The sequence below is a fragment of the Orcinus orca genome, chromosome 8 (assembly GCF_937001465.1).
Source record: "Orcinus orca chromosome 8, mOrcOrc1.1, whole genome shotgun sequence".
NCBI lineage: Eukaryota > Metazoa > Chordata > Mammalia > Artiodactyla > Delphinidae > Orcinus > Orcinus orca.
Window position 1 is genome coordinate 90836101 of NC_064566.1, and position 18233 is coordinate 90854333.

Sequence of the window (18233 nt, forward strand, 5' to 3'; positions counted from 1 at the left end):
AAAGTTTTAGGTCACTGTTTTAAGCCATGTGACGTGTGGCAGAATAACACTATATATTCACTTCATTATGGACACGTCTTCCAATCAATCATCCTTTAAAATTTGAGAAAGTACCATAAATATAATGTACCGTAAATATACTATTGCCATAAATAAAATGCTGCTCTTTTCCTTCAAGTAATTAAAATATACTAGTGTGTACACGGCATTATGTAAAGCTATGTATCACACATGGTCTAAGTAAAAACTGAAGACATTAAAACAAAATTCATAGCTACTAATTATTATAGAATTTTTCAATAAATATTATAAACTTTAACAAGTCAACAGAATATCTCTACATCAGTGAGAAACTAACAAAGAGGATTCGTATTAGGATACGTAGCAACTTTCTAAATCTATCAAACTCACCTAAAAATACCTAGTTTTAGGCTCCCTCTCCAAAATGCTTTGGACATGCACAGACGTTCCATTTACTAATTTGTTAACCTTGAAGGCATCATAGTTAATAATATGTTTATGTCTTGCAACTTCAAGTCACAGGAAAATTTGATTACGGCACCAACAGGTAATCAAGCTGCATAAATAGATTTTTATTTTTAAACTATAAAATTAAAGTTCAGATTTCGGCAGATGAAAAAGTAACAGCAGTCCGACATTCCTGGAGAGCAGTGACTTATTTCAAACAGAGCTGGCTGGCTGGCTGTGGAGGTGATTCAGCAGCCACAGAGGAGGTAAGGGGAGGCTAAGAAGGACAGGGGTGCAGGCTCCCATTCCTTGTTTCAATAGAGTAGATGTACTTTTGACTCTTGTATATTCTAGGGGATTCCAGTGCCTTAAAATGGTTTGACAACCGGTACTACAAACTGAGTCCACTGCAACTTCTAGAATTCTCAAGGGCCTTAGAAATTACTGGAAGTGGCAACAACAGCACACCTGCAATATCTTGCCCGAGGTAAGAGCACCAGTGGTTTCTCATGATCTCAATGGCATCCAAGTCATCCTTGGAGATGTCGTTATTAATGATAAGGTGAATGCAGGGAATGATCAACTCATTCATCACATTAATACCCTCTGTTACAGAGTGCTCATCATTTGTTTCAAAGAGAGAAGCTGCTTTGGCATTCAGCTCCTATAGATAAAAAACAGAGTGAACAAAAATAAAAGTCTGAAAGAGAATATCTATTTTAGAAGAGCCTAAACAAGTACTTCCCAAACTCCACTGTACACTGGAAATGCCTGGGGATCTTTAAAAACTACCGATGCCCCAACCCAAGCAAGCTGACTGACTGGTATTTGGGTGACCTGGGCGCTGGGATTTTTTTTTTTAATGCTCCCAAGGTGACCCGAATGCAGCAAAGTCTCTGACCCAGTGGCCTAAACTTACAAGTCAAGGTCATATTTAACACCCGCTTCTATCAAAAGGCCTATTCAATGGTTCTCAATCTTCACTGAACATCAGAATCACCTGCAGAAGGCAAGCTGGTGCCCAGGCGCCTCCCTAGGAGACTGGTTTAACTGTCTGGGGAGACGCCTGGGTCCCAACCTTCTGAAAGCTCCTTAGGCGATTCTGACGCACACTGGAGGTTGAGAGCCAGAGGTGGAAAGACTCTAAATCCCTAGTACTGTCTCCCTGTGGCAGCTGAGTGGGATATTCAAAATGTAATCTGTATTTGGTGATTTAAAAAATAAAATCATGTCTTTACTAAAATTTGGGTCCATCAAATCTACAAGGCCCTTTTTTCAGCTTCAAAGTGCCCTGCCATACCTATAACTGATGCAGGAACCCAAGTCTAATCAGAAAATGAAGCTTCTGAGATAAATACATGTCATGACTTAATCTCCTCCACTTGGTATTAACAGAAGCAGTGGGAGAAATGCTGGCCTGACTCCTCCCGTGAAGGGTGATCCTGCCGGGTGTCAGAGAGGCTAAAGGCAAGCACGTGGGTCTGGGAAAGCCGCCTCTGTAGTTTCTGAAGGACAAGCACCTGCAGGAACCCCTGGGGAGGCAGAGGGGACATGGGTCTCCTTCCCACGTGGCGGCCAAATGCAAAATAGGTCAGGATAGATCTCCAGTGGTGTATGACGAGGATATTAACAGAATGGCAGGACCGATCCTGATGGTTCATACCTTTTAAAAAAAAACTGGAATCTCTTTAGAAGTCACTAAAATGCTCATCTACTAGCTTAGCAGGGAACACAGGAAAAACACACATTTCTTACATGTTTACTCTGGGCCAGACACCAAGAAAACAGCTGAATAAGAAGAGGATCTGTGCTCAGGAACTCACAATCTAGTAGACAGGCCATGTGATAAAAGCTATCATGCAGTACATAGAAAGGGCACCGAAATGGGGATAAGTGATTCTCACCTAACTTCTATCAGGGGTGGAAGAAGAATGACATTCACTGAAGTAACTTAAAATAATTTGTTTCCATGTAAAACTACTCTTCAGAGTTTGGAAAAATCTAAAACCTGTTGGAGATTTTTTTTAAGTTGTATTTCTTCACGGCTTCAAGGAGCAGAGGTAAACACAATAGATAATTAAAAAGTCGTAAGGCTTTACAATCAGTACAAACCAGAAGGCATTTTCTTCGGTATAAAGCGATCACCGACTCTTTCACGCCCCGCCGGGGCCCCTTCATCAGCAGAGCGGCATTGCTCTGGTAGGCGTACACCAGGTAGGAAAGCGCCTCTTGGTACCTTAGAAAGCGGTAGATAAAAAACAGCTCAGTGCTCCTTCCCCGAATCCAGGGCTTAGTCCCCACTGTTCCCTAATACAAGAATGCAACTGGCTGAAATGATGGAAAAGTCTTAATGATGGAGGCAGCATGGAGCACTGGGAAAAGCCTGAGGGCCAAAGACCACAGCCAGTCTCAGCTCCTCTGCAAACTGGCCGAGAAACCCAAGGCAAATCATGGAACTTCCCCGGGCTTCTGTTTCTCCCAACTCTAAAACAAAGAAGTGGACGAGAGGCTCACTAAGGTCCACACCAACTCTTAAAATTCACTTTCTGAGTTCATTTTCATTTATCACAAAGAAAACCTGGCCATTATATCTCTCAACTAAGAAATCTATCATTATGTAAAGGATGAAAAAACATGTGTGATGTTCAGAGCAAAAGTGAAGTGAAACACTGGAAAAAGGTAGAGGCACAGGGTACATGTGAGAAGGGGGGTGAAGGTGCTGTGACCTTCTGAATTCCTGGTAGGCATCAATAAATAAGTGTCCTGACCAGTAATCTCAGTGACATAAGAGGCCAACTTACTTTCCTTTCTGATAGAGTTCCAGGCCTGTCAGGAGATACACAGACACCTTTCGAAACAAACTGTAATCTTCATGCCACTTCTGAAAAGGAATGACAGCCATTCATGATTATGACCACCACTACTTCTACCCTTTCCGCCACAGTAAACTTCAAACTCAGTACAAATACTCATTGAGCACATGTGGCCAGGCACAAAAACAGGAGACACAAAGGCTTTCAGATAATAAAGTATTCGACATTTCGAATTAACGTCTACCGCCGACCTTAATTTTCCATGTCTTGCTCCTTCCACCAAGGAACAGAAATACTCATTTCATATGAGCTTTAGAATTTAGGATCTTAATTTCCAACACCCACGTCAAAGTCATTCAGTTGTGCTATAAATGAACGGCCTCCCGAGTTCTGACAAAACCATCCAGATGACGGAAGACGGAGGGACACAGCCATTCCAACCTCACAGAACAACACTAAGCTCAGTGGGGGTGGTGACATACTTTAGGTGGCACCGGACAGTGTCTTTCCTACAACACGATGCCTTTTTTGAAAATCTGTAGTCATGCATGCATTTTAATGTGTAAAAATCTAATTTCAGATATAGAAATGTTAGAGAACTAAATTATTTAAAGCAAACCAAAGCCATGAATTCAAGAACTTTACTGCCCAGAACAGGGCTAAAGTGGGTATTTAAGAGAAATGAAGTGCTGATTCAGTCTAACAGAACAATGGAATAAAGAAACTGGCCATTCTAAGAAAAGATCATTCATTCATTCTCACCCAGCTTTCTTTGGGGGGTGGGCGGCGGGTGGTCAGTCTGTGATAATATAAAATTGTTGGTTTGGCCTTAATGTGTTTGCTTTGTAGACGTAAAGAGAAGATCTCACCTTGTACTCCTCCATATTCATGTCATCTGGACCGATCTCCTTCAATTTCGCTTGAGCCACCTTCATAATACTGATTGACCTGTGAACGAAGTTCAGAAAGCAATGAAAGCTCCCCCTTCAGAGGAGTTAGTCAAGCCAGACCCAGAAGGAAGGGTGGTTCACCGAAGTAGCCCCTCCTCACCTTTCATCATAGCTAAGGTTTTTGTCTGCAAATTGTTCCAGAAGGGTCCGCTCTACTACCCTTTTCGGCGCTTCATTCTGGAAGAAGTAGACAAGCACATGCTGAAGTCGAGGATCACTGTGAGAGGTGGGGGTCTCTTTGGCGAGCTGATAGAGCCTGGAGTACTCTTCATGGAATGCCTGTTGAAGACAGAACTGTGGTTAGAAAAGCGCACACTGTGACCTTCTACACACAGAAACTGACGCCTAAGCGCTACAGAGGTTTTCATCACTCTAAGAAGACTTCTGAGAAGTCCTTACTGAGACATGACAGAGGCAACTACGGAATCTGAAAGTTTCTTTCATTTCATAAGGATAAAACTCCTCTGGCACCAAAGACATACTCACAAGAAACTCATCTTCCTCATCAAGTTCTCAGAAAAACAAATATTTAGTTTTAATTGTTTCAGGCATATCCTTGAGTACCAAGGACCTGAAATTTAAAAACCGACATGAATGCAATTTCTTCAAGTACCTTAAATTTTATTCAAGTACCTTAAAAAGCATGGCCTTCATTCTTATATTATGGCCCCCAAATTACAAAGGCAAGGTCCCATTCACAGCTTTATGAACAGATGGCTCCTAAGAACAACAAGAAGCCCTCCAGGCCAGGTGTAACACAGAACACCAAAGCCGCGTCAGTGCCAAGAGAGGAGAAGCCATCAGTGCTGTGAGATGGCTGGGTCGTTAGCTGGGCAGGAAAGGAAGTTCTATGTTTTACTTCGATGAAAACCTTTTAATCCCATTTTTTAGCATCTAAGGAAATTACTGCCCTGTGTTATGATACCTGTGGTATAAGGATGAGAATTCAAAAAACAGAGATACCTTAATAAGCCCTGCTTCAGACCCATCTCGGTCAAAGGTCTGACGGGCTTTAGCTATGGCCAGGATGACCCCTTGCATGGCAGGGCTCAGCATCACCTACCACAAGAGGGCACAAAACAGAGAGAAAAAGGAGAGAAGAAAGGTTCAAAAGAAGACTGTATGAAGGAAAGGTGAACAGACAGCTGCAGGGAAGCATGGCAGCGTGCTCCGTGGCTGGAACCCACTGCGAGGCAAGGCTCACACACCGGGTCCTACACACATTCACAGCCCTGGCCCTCTGCACAATGTCAAGACTTTGCCCAAGACAAGCTATTCCTACATATTCTCTCTAATTTAGCCAATGGATAAAGATGTATGTCTAAAAATACCTGCGCTGTGGCGCTGCCACAGAATCGAGTTAAATTACAACTCTCCGAGGGGAAGTGTCTGAGGCGAGAGTTCCAACTGAGTTCTATAATTTGGGTGTATATCCTAAATACACCAGTATTTTGGAGTTTTACTAGGATGAAGAGCACATTTTAAACAGTCTGGAAACTAGGGGATACACAAATAACACTTTATAAAGTGAAACTCTTACAATGATTAAAAAAATGCCCCACAGGAAAAAACAGAAACCTGAGGACAGGATTCCCAACAGTTAGTGTGTGGTGACAACTGTACAGGCGGCAGACAATGAACAACCTGGGATTCTACAGCTTCTCCCTAAAGCTTCAGAATTAAAAACACCTTCAAGTCACATCTGTTTTTTTGCTCACTGGACAACTGAAAACTTTATATTTGGAGGAGACACAATGGACTAACATGACCAAAGACAAAGACTCCTAAAGGCAATTTCTTTGCTCATAATACCAAACAAAAAACTAAATTCTGCCTTTCTGAGCCATCTGGACTCTGCAGCGGCCCTCATAAGGACAGGTCTGGGTAGATATATACTGGCAGCAGTGTACAGTGGTAACTGAGATAGGCCCTCTCGCCCATTATTTACATCAATGAGAAAACAGTAACTATTGCCAAACACCTCACACAACTATATTCAGTCACGTGAGAAGGAAATACAAGACTGACGACAGACAGCTAAACCCTGACTCATCTCTGTACCTCCTCATCATATCCATCTGCATCAGATCTAACCAGAATCCTTCCCACACTGGGAATCTCGACTTCAGAGACCTCAGCATTAGGCTGGGCAGCAGACTCTGCGTCATGAGCCTGTGCGGGCTGCTCGGGCTGCTCTGCAAGGTCTGTTTCCGGGGACATGGGCTTCTGGGGTTCAGCTTCCTTAAGCTGTGGCAGCAGAATGGAGAGAAAGAGTAAGAAAAAAACAGAAGAAATAAAGAGGGATTGGTTAAATGCAGCAGGCACAGGATAACAGAAATGCGAGAAACTGTGGTCGTTATTGCCAAGAGCCCACCCCTCTTGCACTTGGGCTTCTAAGCCATTCTCACCTCACTCAACGCTGCTTCCACACCACTCTTCTCGTAGGCGTGTGCCGTGTTTGCAATAGCCTGGGCGGTCTGCTCCTTCACGATCACGGCATGCTCGGAGGACAAGCAGCGAGCCCCGTGGGAAGAGGCGACTGAAGACTCTGATAAAGAACCACATAAAGGAATTAGCATCTGATGAGAATACCCTCTAGAACACTCTGTAAACGGCAAGCAGGATTGATACAAAGTTTCATGTGCAAACCTTCTAAGAAACCTTCTAACAAACCTTTTTAAAAAAACCTATGCAAATTTCCCCTAGAAACTAGTGACTAAAAGAAATGGCTATTTTAGCAAGAAGCCACTGATGATGCTGTAAAGTTTAATGTGCTCCTGATGCTGTCATATTTCTTTATGCCAAGAAGCCTTCCTACAAACAACCATCTGTTAGGAAGATCACCTGTGGAGAATAGTTTTCATAAAATCTACCTATTAATCCTAGGTAGTTTCTCCTGCAACCTGGGAAATAAGCAAAAAACTAAACAGAGTGAAAGTACAGGCAGCTCGTCTTTCTGCTCTTACTTCTGCTCAGCAGAAATGACAGTCTAGAGCCACAGGCTAGGCCGTCAGGTTGTGCAACACCAACTCTATCTGAACTCCAGTGGGCAGACCGTGGCACGGCTCACTCAGATGAAGTGCACGGGACTGGCTACTGGAGTGCAGCATGAATCCCACCAGATCACCGGCATAGATGCCCTTCTCAGGTACCTTGTGATGAAGAGAAATCCTGTGATGCTGAGCTGGTGGAAGACTCCATTTGAGGGATTTTGCAAGACTGCTCTTCTTCCCACTCCTCTACTTCCTGCTCAAACCTCCAGTTATCTTCCTGAATGTAATGCTTCAGTTCAACAGAGAGGGCTTCCACTTCTCCTGACATCTGATCTAATTCATTCGGGGCCGCCTCTGAGGAAGAACAAAGACAGAGTTTAAACGAAGTTCCACCAAGCAAAAGGTCTCAAGGAATCCAAAGGTCCTTTCTAGAAAGAAAGAAAATAAGACACTTTGTCTTTTTTTCTTACTCCTAATGAAAAATACATACACACGTACATAATCCATCTGAAGTACTGACAATATCAGGCCAACAGTCACAGCACCCCAGTAACAGTGCCTGGCATATTAGTAGGCAGGCACATTGAATATTTGTTAAACGAATCAATCGACGATCATGACTAAGGATTTGGAATAGAGGCCAATCAGTGACAAAGTAGCAAGAACAAACCAAACATTTCTTGCAAATTGAGAAAATCATTAGATCCAATGGATATTTCAAGGTAGATAGTGTTATCAGTGTAACCAATGCTCCTACTACTGATAAGAATATCCATCTCAAGACGGTTAGAGATGAATTCCAAGACATTTATACCTCCTTAAGTTTCACACAATCAAGTGCTATAAGAAAGCAAACTGATACAAAGGTTAGATGGTCAGTAATACCTGGTTCACTAAAGGCTATGATGAAAAATGGCAAGGATAGCAAGGACATATTAAATCTCATCTCTAACCCTGTGACCAAAACAAAACATAAAAACCTATAGCAGAATAGCACATCCATGTACTGGTTGCTATTAACTAGTCTTTTCACTAAGCAAATGACAGTTTCCACTTTTTGTCGGTTTCTGTAATATAAAAATGAGCCATACGTGTAACAACAAGGCCCCTAGATACCACCAACAGCCAGCACAATTATTTGTACAGTAACTCCCACGAGCAGCTGTTCCTGCTTTCACACTGCAAACACGCAATTACGAAGATCAGTTACCATTAAGTGATCATTCTCTCCATCGCTTATCCCTCAAGCACACGCTAACAAATCAGAAAGATCATTTGCTGCCCGGACAAAATGCCTTATGTGTTTTCTTACTTATGCAACAGTGAAGTTTGAACACTAAAAGAAGATGCCTTCCATGATCTCAGATGTGAAAGGAAGAAAGAAAGAGAGAGTAATATAAATGGAAAACAGCACAGAACCTGGAATCAGAATATTTCCTGGCTATAAGACTCCAGACAAGTGCAGAACCTCAGCTGGAAAATGTGGGTGATAAGAATTCCTGCCCTGCCTACCTCCCTTTTAGAGTTATAAGTTATTAGAGAAATAAAGTTTGAAAGTGTGCAATAAGGAGTAAAGTACCAACATAAATGATAATTATGATTGCTCTTAGCATTAGTATTATGAGAAGTATGAAACTGTTCAGGCAAATCCACCTGTAACATCTAGCTATTCTCCAAAGGGTGTAAAAATATGTGTGCAAGAATGTCACTAAAAGAGAAAAAAAACTAGAGGCAACTTAAAAGTCTGTCAATGGGAGGCTGGTCTAACAGATTATATACATATTCCATGCAATGGAATTATTATGCAGTTGTTAAAAAGAATAAGTTGGTTCTATTTATAAAAATATACAGATCACTAAGAAAAACAATTAATGAAAAAGAGGCAGAACAGAATGGAAAAATATCCCCTTTGGGGGGAAAAATTGGGTGTGGGAGAGATATCGATAAATAAAATCTAGCCTCTGCATAGAACACTTCTTGAAGACTACACATGAAACCTAAGAATGGATACTCGTTGGGCTCGAGGACGGAAGTAGGAGAGCAAATTTATTTTTCCTTTTTAGTCTCCTTTACACTATTTGTATTTTTTAAATACATTATTACTTTATAATAAATCTGAGTTAAAATTTTTATTTTAAACTACAAGATTGTTCCCTTCCCTGAGCAGTACAGATTTCCCCCACCCCTGGCTTCTGTTAAGGTGTTTTTACCTGCACTGAAGTGGGGTAGCTTGTCGTTAATGTACATCAGGCAGTAAGCACTAACATTTCTCAGGCCCCCATAGGAATCTCTTTCAAGTTCTTCCCAGGAAGACTCGGTAACAGAGATGTCGTTGTACTTGAGCCAGACTTGTCGGGGCTGATTATAGATATAGGCCCAGTAGTGTCCTGCATTTGCTTGTCCTTCATGAACAAGAACTGCATGCAAACGATAAGGCACCTGCAAATCACAAAGCAATTCCTGCATCAGGTTAAGCAAAATAATCTGACAAGACTTAGGTTACTAAAATTCAAAAGTATACCCAACCATCAGACATCAGAAAACTGCCTGTTTATACATGTGTTTGATGTTAGGTTCACATCAAAACATCTTGTTGATTCAAGATGAACTAACAAAAACACAGCCTTGGAATCTCCTAATTACGTCTTGGTTCCTGAACCTTTAAAATCGGACAATTGAACTAGATGACCTCGTTGAGGCCTCTTTCAACTCTAAACTCCTATGATTATACATCTAAAACGAAAGATAACTGAGACCTATTTATCCCCCGAGTTCCAAACTCAGTTTATCTAAAAACAGAATCACCATGACTACACTCATGTTGAGAAGATGTTTACCACACTTGGTACCTACAACAAGTTTAGCAGCTATCTTGTTCTATGCCTATTTTATTTGTTAACAAAATCTAAGTTAGCGTATTTCATTATTAGTCGGTCTCGTGGTCTCTATATTTCTTCTTGCAAGTTATCATCCACTTATCTGGGGGTGAAGACCCTTTTAACGACATACTTGTTTGTTTCAACATGTGAAAAGCCTTTTTTTCCCCCAATATGGGGAAAATAGAGCAATGCTTAAGTGCCAAGTAAGTACTAGTGAAAGAAAGTCAGCCATCGAACCAAAGTAAACTTACATTTAATCAGTACCTTGACATGTTTTTACTGGTGGTGAAATTTTTTAAATAATAGAAAAGAGAAAATGGGGAACAGCCAAGATTTACATGATACATTCCTGCTGTGCAACACAACTTGCCTCCATGTGACCCTAGAAACAGAGCTCTCCTCCCGCGGCCTATCTTTCACACAGAAGCCAGCGGAGGGCGTGCCCCTAACTGGGGCCTCTTTCCCCTCTATGCCCAGAATGTTACTCTAAACAAAAACATATGTGGAAACTAAAATTTCTGCCCTGCCTACCTCCCTTTTGGAATTACTAGAGATATAAAGCTTGAAAGCACGCTGCTAAACAAAGGATCACTAAGGACCATGGTACTTTGGAAAGGATGGGGAACCAGTCCCTGGTCAGGTTTCCCCCACTGCACTACTTAAATTAACCATTTTATGAGAAATTTTTATTAATATTTAATGACAAACTTTTCAAATACATGAAAAAAATACCATGTGGCAGAATCAAAACAAATACATTTTAGGTTCTGTTGGTGACAGAAGATACATTGCTTTTTTTTAGCCTAAAATATAGAATAATAGCTATTTCTTTCCTAAAGTTATTTTTATATCTCAGGGAAGTTTCCATTCAGTTTCAAAGAAAACCATCAACTTTTCTTTTTGTATCTACCATTAGCACCATTAGAACATGCCTTGACTACCTTCCCATCAATTTTCATTCTACCTGACGGAGGAGAGGATCACAGTACATCTGCTCAATAGTCTGGGTAGTGCTTGCAATACAGCTCTTTAAATCTGTTAAGAAAAAGAATACTTAGTTAAAATGATTTCATTACACGTCACCCAGGCAGCTTTAGCTCTGCAAAGAGTACTGCTTCTCTGCACCTGGGGTTCTGACCAGTTCAACTTCACTCTATGAACCACGAAGAAGGACGCAGTTTTAAAGTAGGTGGAGCTTTAGGTTACAAAGGCTTTTAGTTTAATATAACTACATTAAGATTTTTAAAAAATCACCTCTTATAATTCACACCAGAATTTCTTAGAGAGAAAACAGTTTCTAGAAAAAGACCTTAATGGGGCACTTGGGTGTACAATATATGTCCCAGGGACAGGACCTGAAAGGAGAAGGCACAACAAAAGGCAGGGCCAGGTTTCTATGAATAAGAACCTGGGAGGAATCTAGATTTGTATTATTTCTTTATTTACTGCTCCCTAGATAAAAGGAGAAAGAAGGGGAGGAGGGGAAGTCTGAGCAACAAGACAACGAGGCCAAAGGATTTTCGGAACAGAATCTGAGCAATACGATTTTACACTGCGCGCATTACGCACATAGTCTTTGCTTCATTAACCTTCAGTAAAGCATACTTCATGTGGAAAAGACTTTAAAAGTGGTAGTTCAGGAAAACAAAATTCTAAGTTTGGGTCAACTGAAGCCAGAGTTCAGATAAACTATGGGAAAAGAAAGTCAGCAGACGCAGAAAATTCTCAGCCAAAGCTAAGTGTCATGAGTGTCCAAGCTACCCAGGATTCCCCAGAAATTCTGAGGAGGGAATCCGGGGGGGGGGGGAATCTTTTCATGGTTGTAAAACAGACGTGTGTGACCCAATCTCACAGGGAACAAAAAGTACCAAAGAGGTCACAATCCCCAAAATTCAACAGTATACATGGCAACGGCAGGACATGTACCCAAGGTACCTAACTTCCACATATTCAAACAAACAGAAAAGGCAGAGTAGCTGGGAAGCATTGAAAGAGCCAACCTTGTATATCTTGTTCAATCTCGCTCCTCCACCTCTGAAGGCAGGTCTTAACAAAGTTTATCTCCTCATCTGTGACCGTTCGAGGAGCTGGGTGTGAGGGCATTTCCATGGAAGATCGGGAAGGTGTAAGTGGCTGATTCGCCACCTTAGACTTGTGTAGAGAACCTTCAGAAGAAAAGGTACTTTCAGCATCTTGAGACGTGCTCTCTTTACTTGTACTGAAGGAAGATAAAAAACATGCTCAGATGATGATTTCCAAAATACGCCTTGGCCTAAATTAATGCACTTTCTAAAGCAAGCTGCTACGTGGAGAAGCACACCTATAACTTAGTGAGTGTTTACTCTGCAGAGTTACTGAGCCAAACCTTTCCTTTACATGCATCATCTCATTTAACACAACTTGCTCATGAGGCAGGTACTATGACCATCCCTATTTTACCAACTACAAACCTAAGATTTAGAGAAATAAAGCAACGTATCCAAGTTCACCCAGCTAGTAAATGACAGAGAGGGATTTACACCCAGATCCGCCTGGGTTTAAGAGTCTATGCCTCCTGCTCTCTAACCACTTGCCTTTTCATGAAGAAAGGATGAGAAGGAACATGGAGAAGAGAAGATTGGGACTGGAATAATCAAGGAATCAACTACAGTGTTTCCAAGATGCAACTGACTAAAGTGAGATGGATAGACAGATGCAGGAACAAAATACACAGAAGAAAAATAGTATCAGCTCAACATCCAACTCACAGGAATGCAAATAGGTGGCCCCCTGGGAGAGCACAGGGTGCAGGACTTAAAGGCAGACAATCTCAGCTCTACCGCGCCTTAGCCAAATACCCAAGGAAAAGTTAGTACCTCAGGCAAGTAATCTAATACCTCAGCTATGAAATGTGGGATGTTAACTTCTTTACATCATTGTTGTAAACCGAGAATAAAGTATGTAAAGTAAATGTTAATTTATCTACTAATTAACTAATGCCAAACAAACTGCACATAGACAAACCAGCAGGAATACAAACTAAGCCCGTGACCGTACTTAGGTTTCTGTTTCACACCAAAACTGAAGAATATAAACTTCCTACCTCTGACTTAAAAGCAACCCTCTCTCCCTTTCCCACCTGCCTTTCTCCCATACACAGAGTAATGGAGAAAACCTCTTTTCCCTAAGGACCCATACATATGGAAAAATAAGCCCAACATAAGCAAGCGAGCAGACATCTCAATCTCAGAAAAGATCACACACACACAGAGCACTTTAAAAATCTAATATAGGCAGTCCTATTTTATGTTATTAAACAGATTAAACCACTTTTAAAAAATTAAAACCATTTATATTTTACAAAGGACATAAAAACATTCTACAAAAGCCCAAAAAAAAAAAAACATAGGTAGAGTATAAAAGTAAAAGAACCCCCCCCCCCCCGCCTCATGCCATCCCCTGGAGATGATCACTCCTACCATTTGGTATGTTCTATCCACATAGGCACTTCTGCACACACATCAATGAATGAGTATTAATACGTGTGCGTGCGGCGGGGGGAGCTGGAAGAATGATTATTTTGTTTTGTTTTTTTAACATCAGAGTCTAACCTTTTCTATACGTTCTAGTGTTTTTGTTACCCAGGACCCACACATCAAATTTGATCCGCGCTGGCCCCAGTGGCTCCTCCAGGCCACAGAGGGCGCTGTACACAGCTGAGCCGCAAGAGAATCAAGGGCTCACGTGACGTGGCCTCCCTGTCTCTTTACTGGATAAACCCCTCTAGGCTGTCCTCTTCGATTTCCAGCCAGGTCTTGTCCATATCTTAATTTTCTATTTGTAAGTTCCCCTTCCCTTGATGTTTACTTAGTCATGCACACTTCTTCAGCAAACGAGAAAATGAGATGTTTTAGAAGTTCAGGGGCTGAGGTTTCCTCTGAGGAAGGTCTTTTGTGGCACCTAGCTTATAGCAAGCTCAAAGCAAGCTGGGCCTGCTGGAGAACGAACACTATTCCAAACAGCTCAAAACGCCTCTGAAATAATCCCAACCATCGTGTGGGCAAGACGAAGGCACCGGTGGGAATTATGAAAAATTCACCCAAGTGACAGTTGGCAAAATCCTTCCCTTTAAGACAAAGAGCTCACGGCCTTTGAGCTCTTACGGGGTGAGTGTTAATCAGGTGGAAAGATGGTGCACAGTTCAAATTAAACCAAAAAACCCATTACATACTATTTTTAAAACTTGTTTGCATTACCTTTCCTTGGATATCAGGTCAGAAGCCGGGCAGTGCTCAGAAGAAAGTGGTAACGTCATGCGTGCATCACTTTGAGATGCAGAGTTTTCTGAGGCAGGTTTTGTACTAGCAAATTCAATAACATATTTCAACATGTCCGGGAGTGGGAACCGAGCCGGGCCCGAGCCGTACTTCACATACCTAGGAGGCAGAGACAATGGTACTCTACTGCCAAGGCTGCCTTGTATTTCCAGGCTCGCTGACAAAAGATCCATTATTTTCTGAAGAGTCAATGGAAAGGCTTATTCCTAAATGCCATACAATATTTAATATGTTAATCTATAGAGCAAAAAGTTCTCTAACTACAACAGTGAAAACTGACAATAACCTAAATTTTTACACTGGGCAAAAAGCATTTAAAATGGGCTCCTAGTCAAAGCCACGCCAGTGATGCTTCCTCTTGATTCATATCACATTTAGGCTCTTGTCATAAAAGTAAATTGTTTCTTAAAGCAAAAGGGATACGTTATCATTACTCAAATCTGAAAATAATGCTGGTGAACTAGTATCCAACGGTTTCTTCTCTGCTGCCCTTTAGATCAAGTACTCTGCAATTAGGAAAAATGAGAGAGAGAAATCTGGAAATGGGAAGTAGGTACTGACAAAGGTCAGAGATAAGAAAACGCAAATCTTTCTTCTGCCTGAGTCCTACGTACCCTATTATTCACATACTCATTCAACAGGCCAGGCCAGGAATAAATTATTGAAGATTTCTTTGGGATTAGTAAATAATAAATGTCTTCAATATGTAACCAAAACAACTAATTAATTATTTTAATAATACCCAATGTTCTGCCATTACTAGCACATGCTACACTCAGTAAAGAGATTTACTTCAGTGAATTCTACAGCTCACTGCGGAAGACAGTCTAAATGGTACATAATTAAGCTGACTCATTGGTACAGATAAACTATAATCCTGGGATTCCATTTATAAAAGAATAGAGTCACTTCACATTTCTCTAAAGAAAGTGAAAAAAGAAACAGGCATAAAACTAGGAAGAAGGAAAATTGTCTGTTTCTATATCAAAAAGGACACTATGAAATAAAAAAAAATATAATGCGACTCAAAATCAACCACGTTAGAGGGTATGCAGCAAAGACACTTCCGCTACTCTAACTGAAAGGAGAATTAGAATGATTTCTCCTGTGGATCTGCCTGCCACACAGAGTTACAGCTTTCACTGAAAAGGATATTAAATATGTAAAACTAGAAGAACTCTGAAGAACTGTTCCATTCCTTACATTCCTATTTCCTTGGCTTAATTGCAGCTATCAGTTTACCTAAACTCAGCTGGTCTTTCAAGATATACTTTCTCCATGAAGTCTCCCCTCCATATGCCATGCCCCCAAATGCCAAAGGAAGATCTCCCCTCTCTGAACTCCTACAGTACATGAACTAAACCTCTTGTCTATCCCATAGACATGGTTAACATGTCTTCTTAAGCTTTCAGTGTTTGTTGAAAGAAGTTATTAATACAGCACTGGCTTGGACCAAAAGAAACATCTTCTTACTGGCACTGCAGCATTGATAATCTCATACGATTTTAAGTCATTCTTTTACATCTGTAACTCTTCTCAGGTTTGCTGCATTTCAACGTGATACTTCTACAAAATTTCAGGAAAAAATTTTCTCTAAGAAACTTATCTTCAATTTTATGACAATCATTTTTCTGTTCTTCTTCTGAATTCCTTTAGACCAACTACTTCATACAATGCAGCACTTGTATTAATTTAGTAGAATCAGAGCAAAAGTAGTTTCAAAAAAGATGTCTACACTGTACACAAGAAATCTTATTTTTAATATTAGAGTACCTTATAGAAGAAATGGTGAACATTTTTATTTTTTTAAATAGTAAAAGTAATGCATGCACCTGGTAAGAAAACAATTACAAAAATGTGTAAAACAAACCACAAAAGCCATCCACCCCATCTCACTTCTACCACCTAATGGTATCCATTAATAGTGTCTTGTATAGATTCCCAGGATTATGTCACACACAGACAAGCAATTTTTAAAAAAATTACCCAAGTAAAATTATCTGAAATTTTAAAAGTCACTTTATTTTAAAAAGAAAGTAGTATCATACTATAGAAAATGCTCCTGTACACTATTTTAAAATCTAAATAAGCCAGAATGCCTTGCTGGTTACTGGAAAATCGAGCATTTTCGAGCTATAATGCATCACGTATATCTGGTTGTATAAACACAGAACTTTCCAATCTTACAAAGTATCACTAAAATCTTAAAAGTAAAATATTGCCACAGGTATAAAGTCCCATAAGTCACTTCCAGGAGTATGTGAGGAATCAATCCCCAGCTTAAGTCTGTATTTAGACAACTAGATGATGGATCATAATACCTCTTGGATAAGTTCTTCCTAAGTGAGAGAGAGGGAGCTGGAGAGGGGCACCTATGGGTACAGGGTCTTTCTCGGGCTGGTATGGAAGGTTCTGCCCGTCAGGGAAATTACTGAGCTAGCAATGAAGTGGGTAGACGTGGGGTGGTAGCAGCAAAAATGCTAAGTAGATAAAGGGGGAAAAGCCACTGACAGTGTACTTATGATTTCCTTCCTGCACATTAAATCAATGGGCTCTCTTCTACTAGAGAGAAATGACAATGACTCCTCCTTAGGAAGTCACGTGGCGAGTCCACACAAACAGTCATTGCAGAACAGATGAACAAAAAGGGAAAGATCCCTCCACAGAAGAAAGGACTTGGTATGTGTCACAAATACAAGCCTTCAGTTTGAGTCAGCACCACTCTAGAGAGAACACCATTGTTTTACCTTCCCCAGGCACCTCAAAACTGCTTTCCCAAGACAAAGCGATTAGAGTTTGTGAAAAAGATGGCAAGGAGAGCAGAAAAAGTAAAGAGCTGTGAAATCAGAACTTGGGTGCCCTTCAGTACACTGCCAATTGTGTGACTTGGGACACTAATGTTCCCTGGGACTACTACTGCACATCTTAAAGACAGTTTCACACTTAGAAACACATTTTTCTTATCTATTTTATAAAATAACACTAGTTAATACTTAAAACTCTGAATTTTTAGATAAAAGCAAATTATCCGATTTGAATATCCTACTCTATCTTTCACATTTCTAAGTACAAAGCTGTCTATGACTTACCTTTCCAGTTTTTGCTGCAGAACTTTTATTTCCTCTTTCAACTTTCGAATACACTCTCTTTTACTTCGAACAAGCTCTTTGCTCCTGTACATGTACCTAAGCAAATAATAATCCCACAAACACAATTTATATTTAAAAACATTAATGACACAGTTTCAGCAAACTTGGGATACAAGGAAACTGCCTTAATCAGACAAAGGATATCTATGAAAACACAGAGCTAACATCATATTTAATGGTGAAAGACTGAAAGCTTTCCCCTAGTATCAGGAACAACCCAAGAATGCCCACTCTTGCCTCTTCTATTCAATGTTTTACTGGAGGCATAGCCAGTGCAGTAAGGTAAAAAAAAGAAGTAAAAGTCATACAGATAGAAAAGGAAGAAGTAAAGCTGCCTTTAGTTGCAGATAACATGATCATCTACATAGGAAAAGTCAAGGAATCTACGAAAATGCATCAGAACTAATAAGTGAATTTCTTAGTAAGGTCAAAAGATGCAAAGTCAATTTAAAAAGAAAGAGGAAAAAAATCTATTGCATTTCTGTATACTTGTAAAGAACAACAAAAGTAAAGTTTTTTAAAAAGCCTTATAATAACATCAAAAGCAATAATTATTTAGGGATAAACAATCGGATATGTTCAAGAACTGTACATAAAAAATTATAAATCACTGTTGAGAGAAATTAGCAAAGACTCAAGTAAATGGAGCTATACCATATTCATAG

General features: G+C 40.4%; 1 protein-coding gene across 11 annotated transcripts in view; it reads right to left on the bottom strand.

Annotated features, from left to right (window-relative positions):
- The window catches only part of USP28 (ubiquitin specific peptidase 28), a 56960-nt gene that overhangs the window by 1435 nt on the left and 37292 nt on the right, over nucleotides 1-18233 (bottom strand). For 7 of the 11 annotated variants that reach the window (XM_033434558.2, XM_033434562.2, XM_033434561.2 and 4 more), the window contains 14 exons: nucleotides 17509-17604; nucleotides 14339-14518; nucleotides 12104-12321; nucleotides 11068-11138; nucleotides 9435-9663; nucleotides 7384-7578; nucleotides 6640-6779; nucleotides 6293-6478; nucleotides 5195-5290; nucleotides 4332-4510; nucleotides 4151-4229; nucleotides 3270-3349; nucleotides 2581-2704; nucleotides 937-1132 (listed from right to left, as the gene is read on the bottom strand). In XM_033434558.2, coding sequence (XP_033290449.1) covers nucleotides 937-1132; nucleotides 2581-2704; nucleotides 3270-3349; nucleotides 4151-4229; nucleotides 4332-4510; nucleotides 5195-5290; nucleotides 6293-6478; nucleotides 6640-6779; nucleotides 7384-7578; nucleotides 9435-9663; nucleotides 11068-11138; nucleotides 12104-12321; nucleotides 14339-14518; nucleotides 17509-17604 — 2069 coding nt within the window. The remainder of the gene's footprint in view (nucleotides 1-936; nucleotides 1133-2580; nucleotides 2705-3269; nucleotides 3350-4150; nucleotides 4230-4331; nucleotides 4511-5194; nucleotides 5291-6292; nucleotides 6479-6639; nucleotides 6780-7383; nucleotides 7579-9434; nucleotides 9664-11067; nucleotides 11139-12103; nucleotides 12322-14338; nucleotides 14519-17508; nucleotides 17605-18233) is intronic. The other 4 variants (XM_049713218.1, XM_033434563.1, XM_033434566.1 and 1 more) reach the window with 2 other exon arrangements.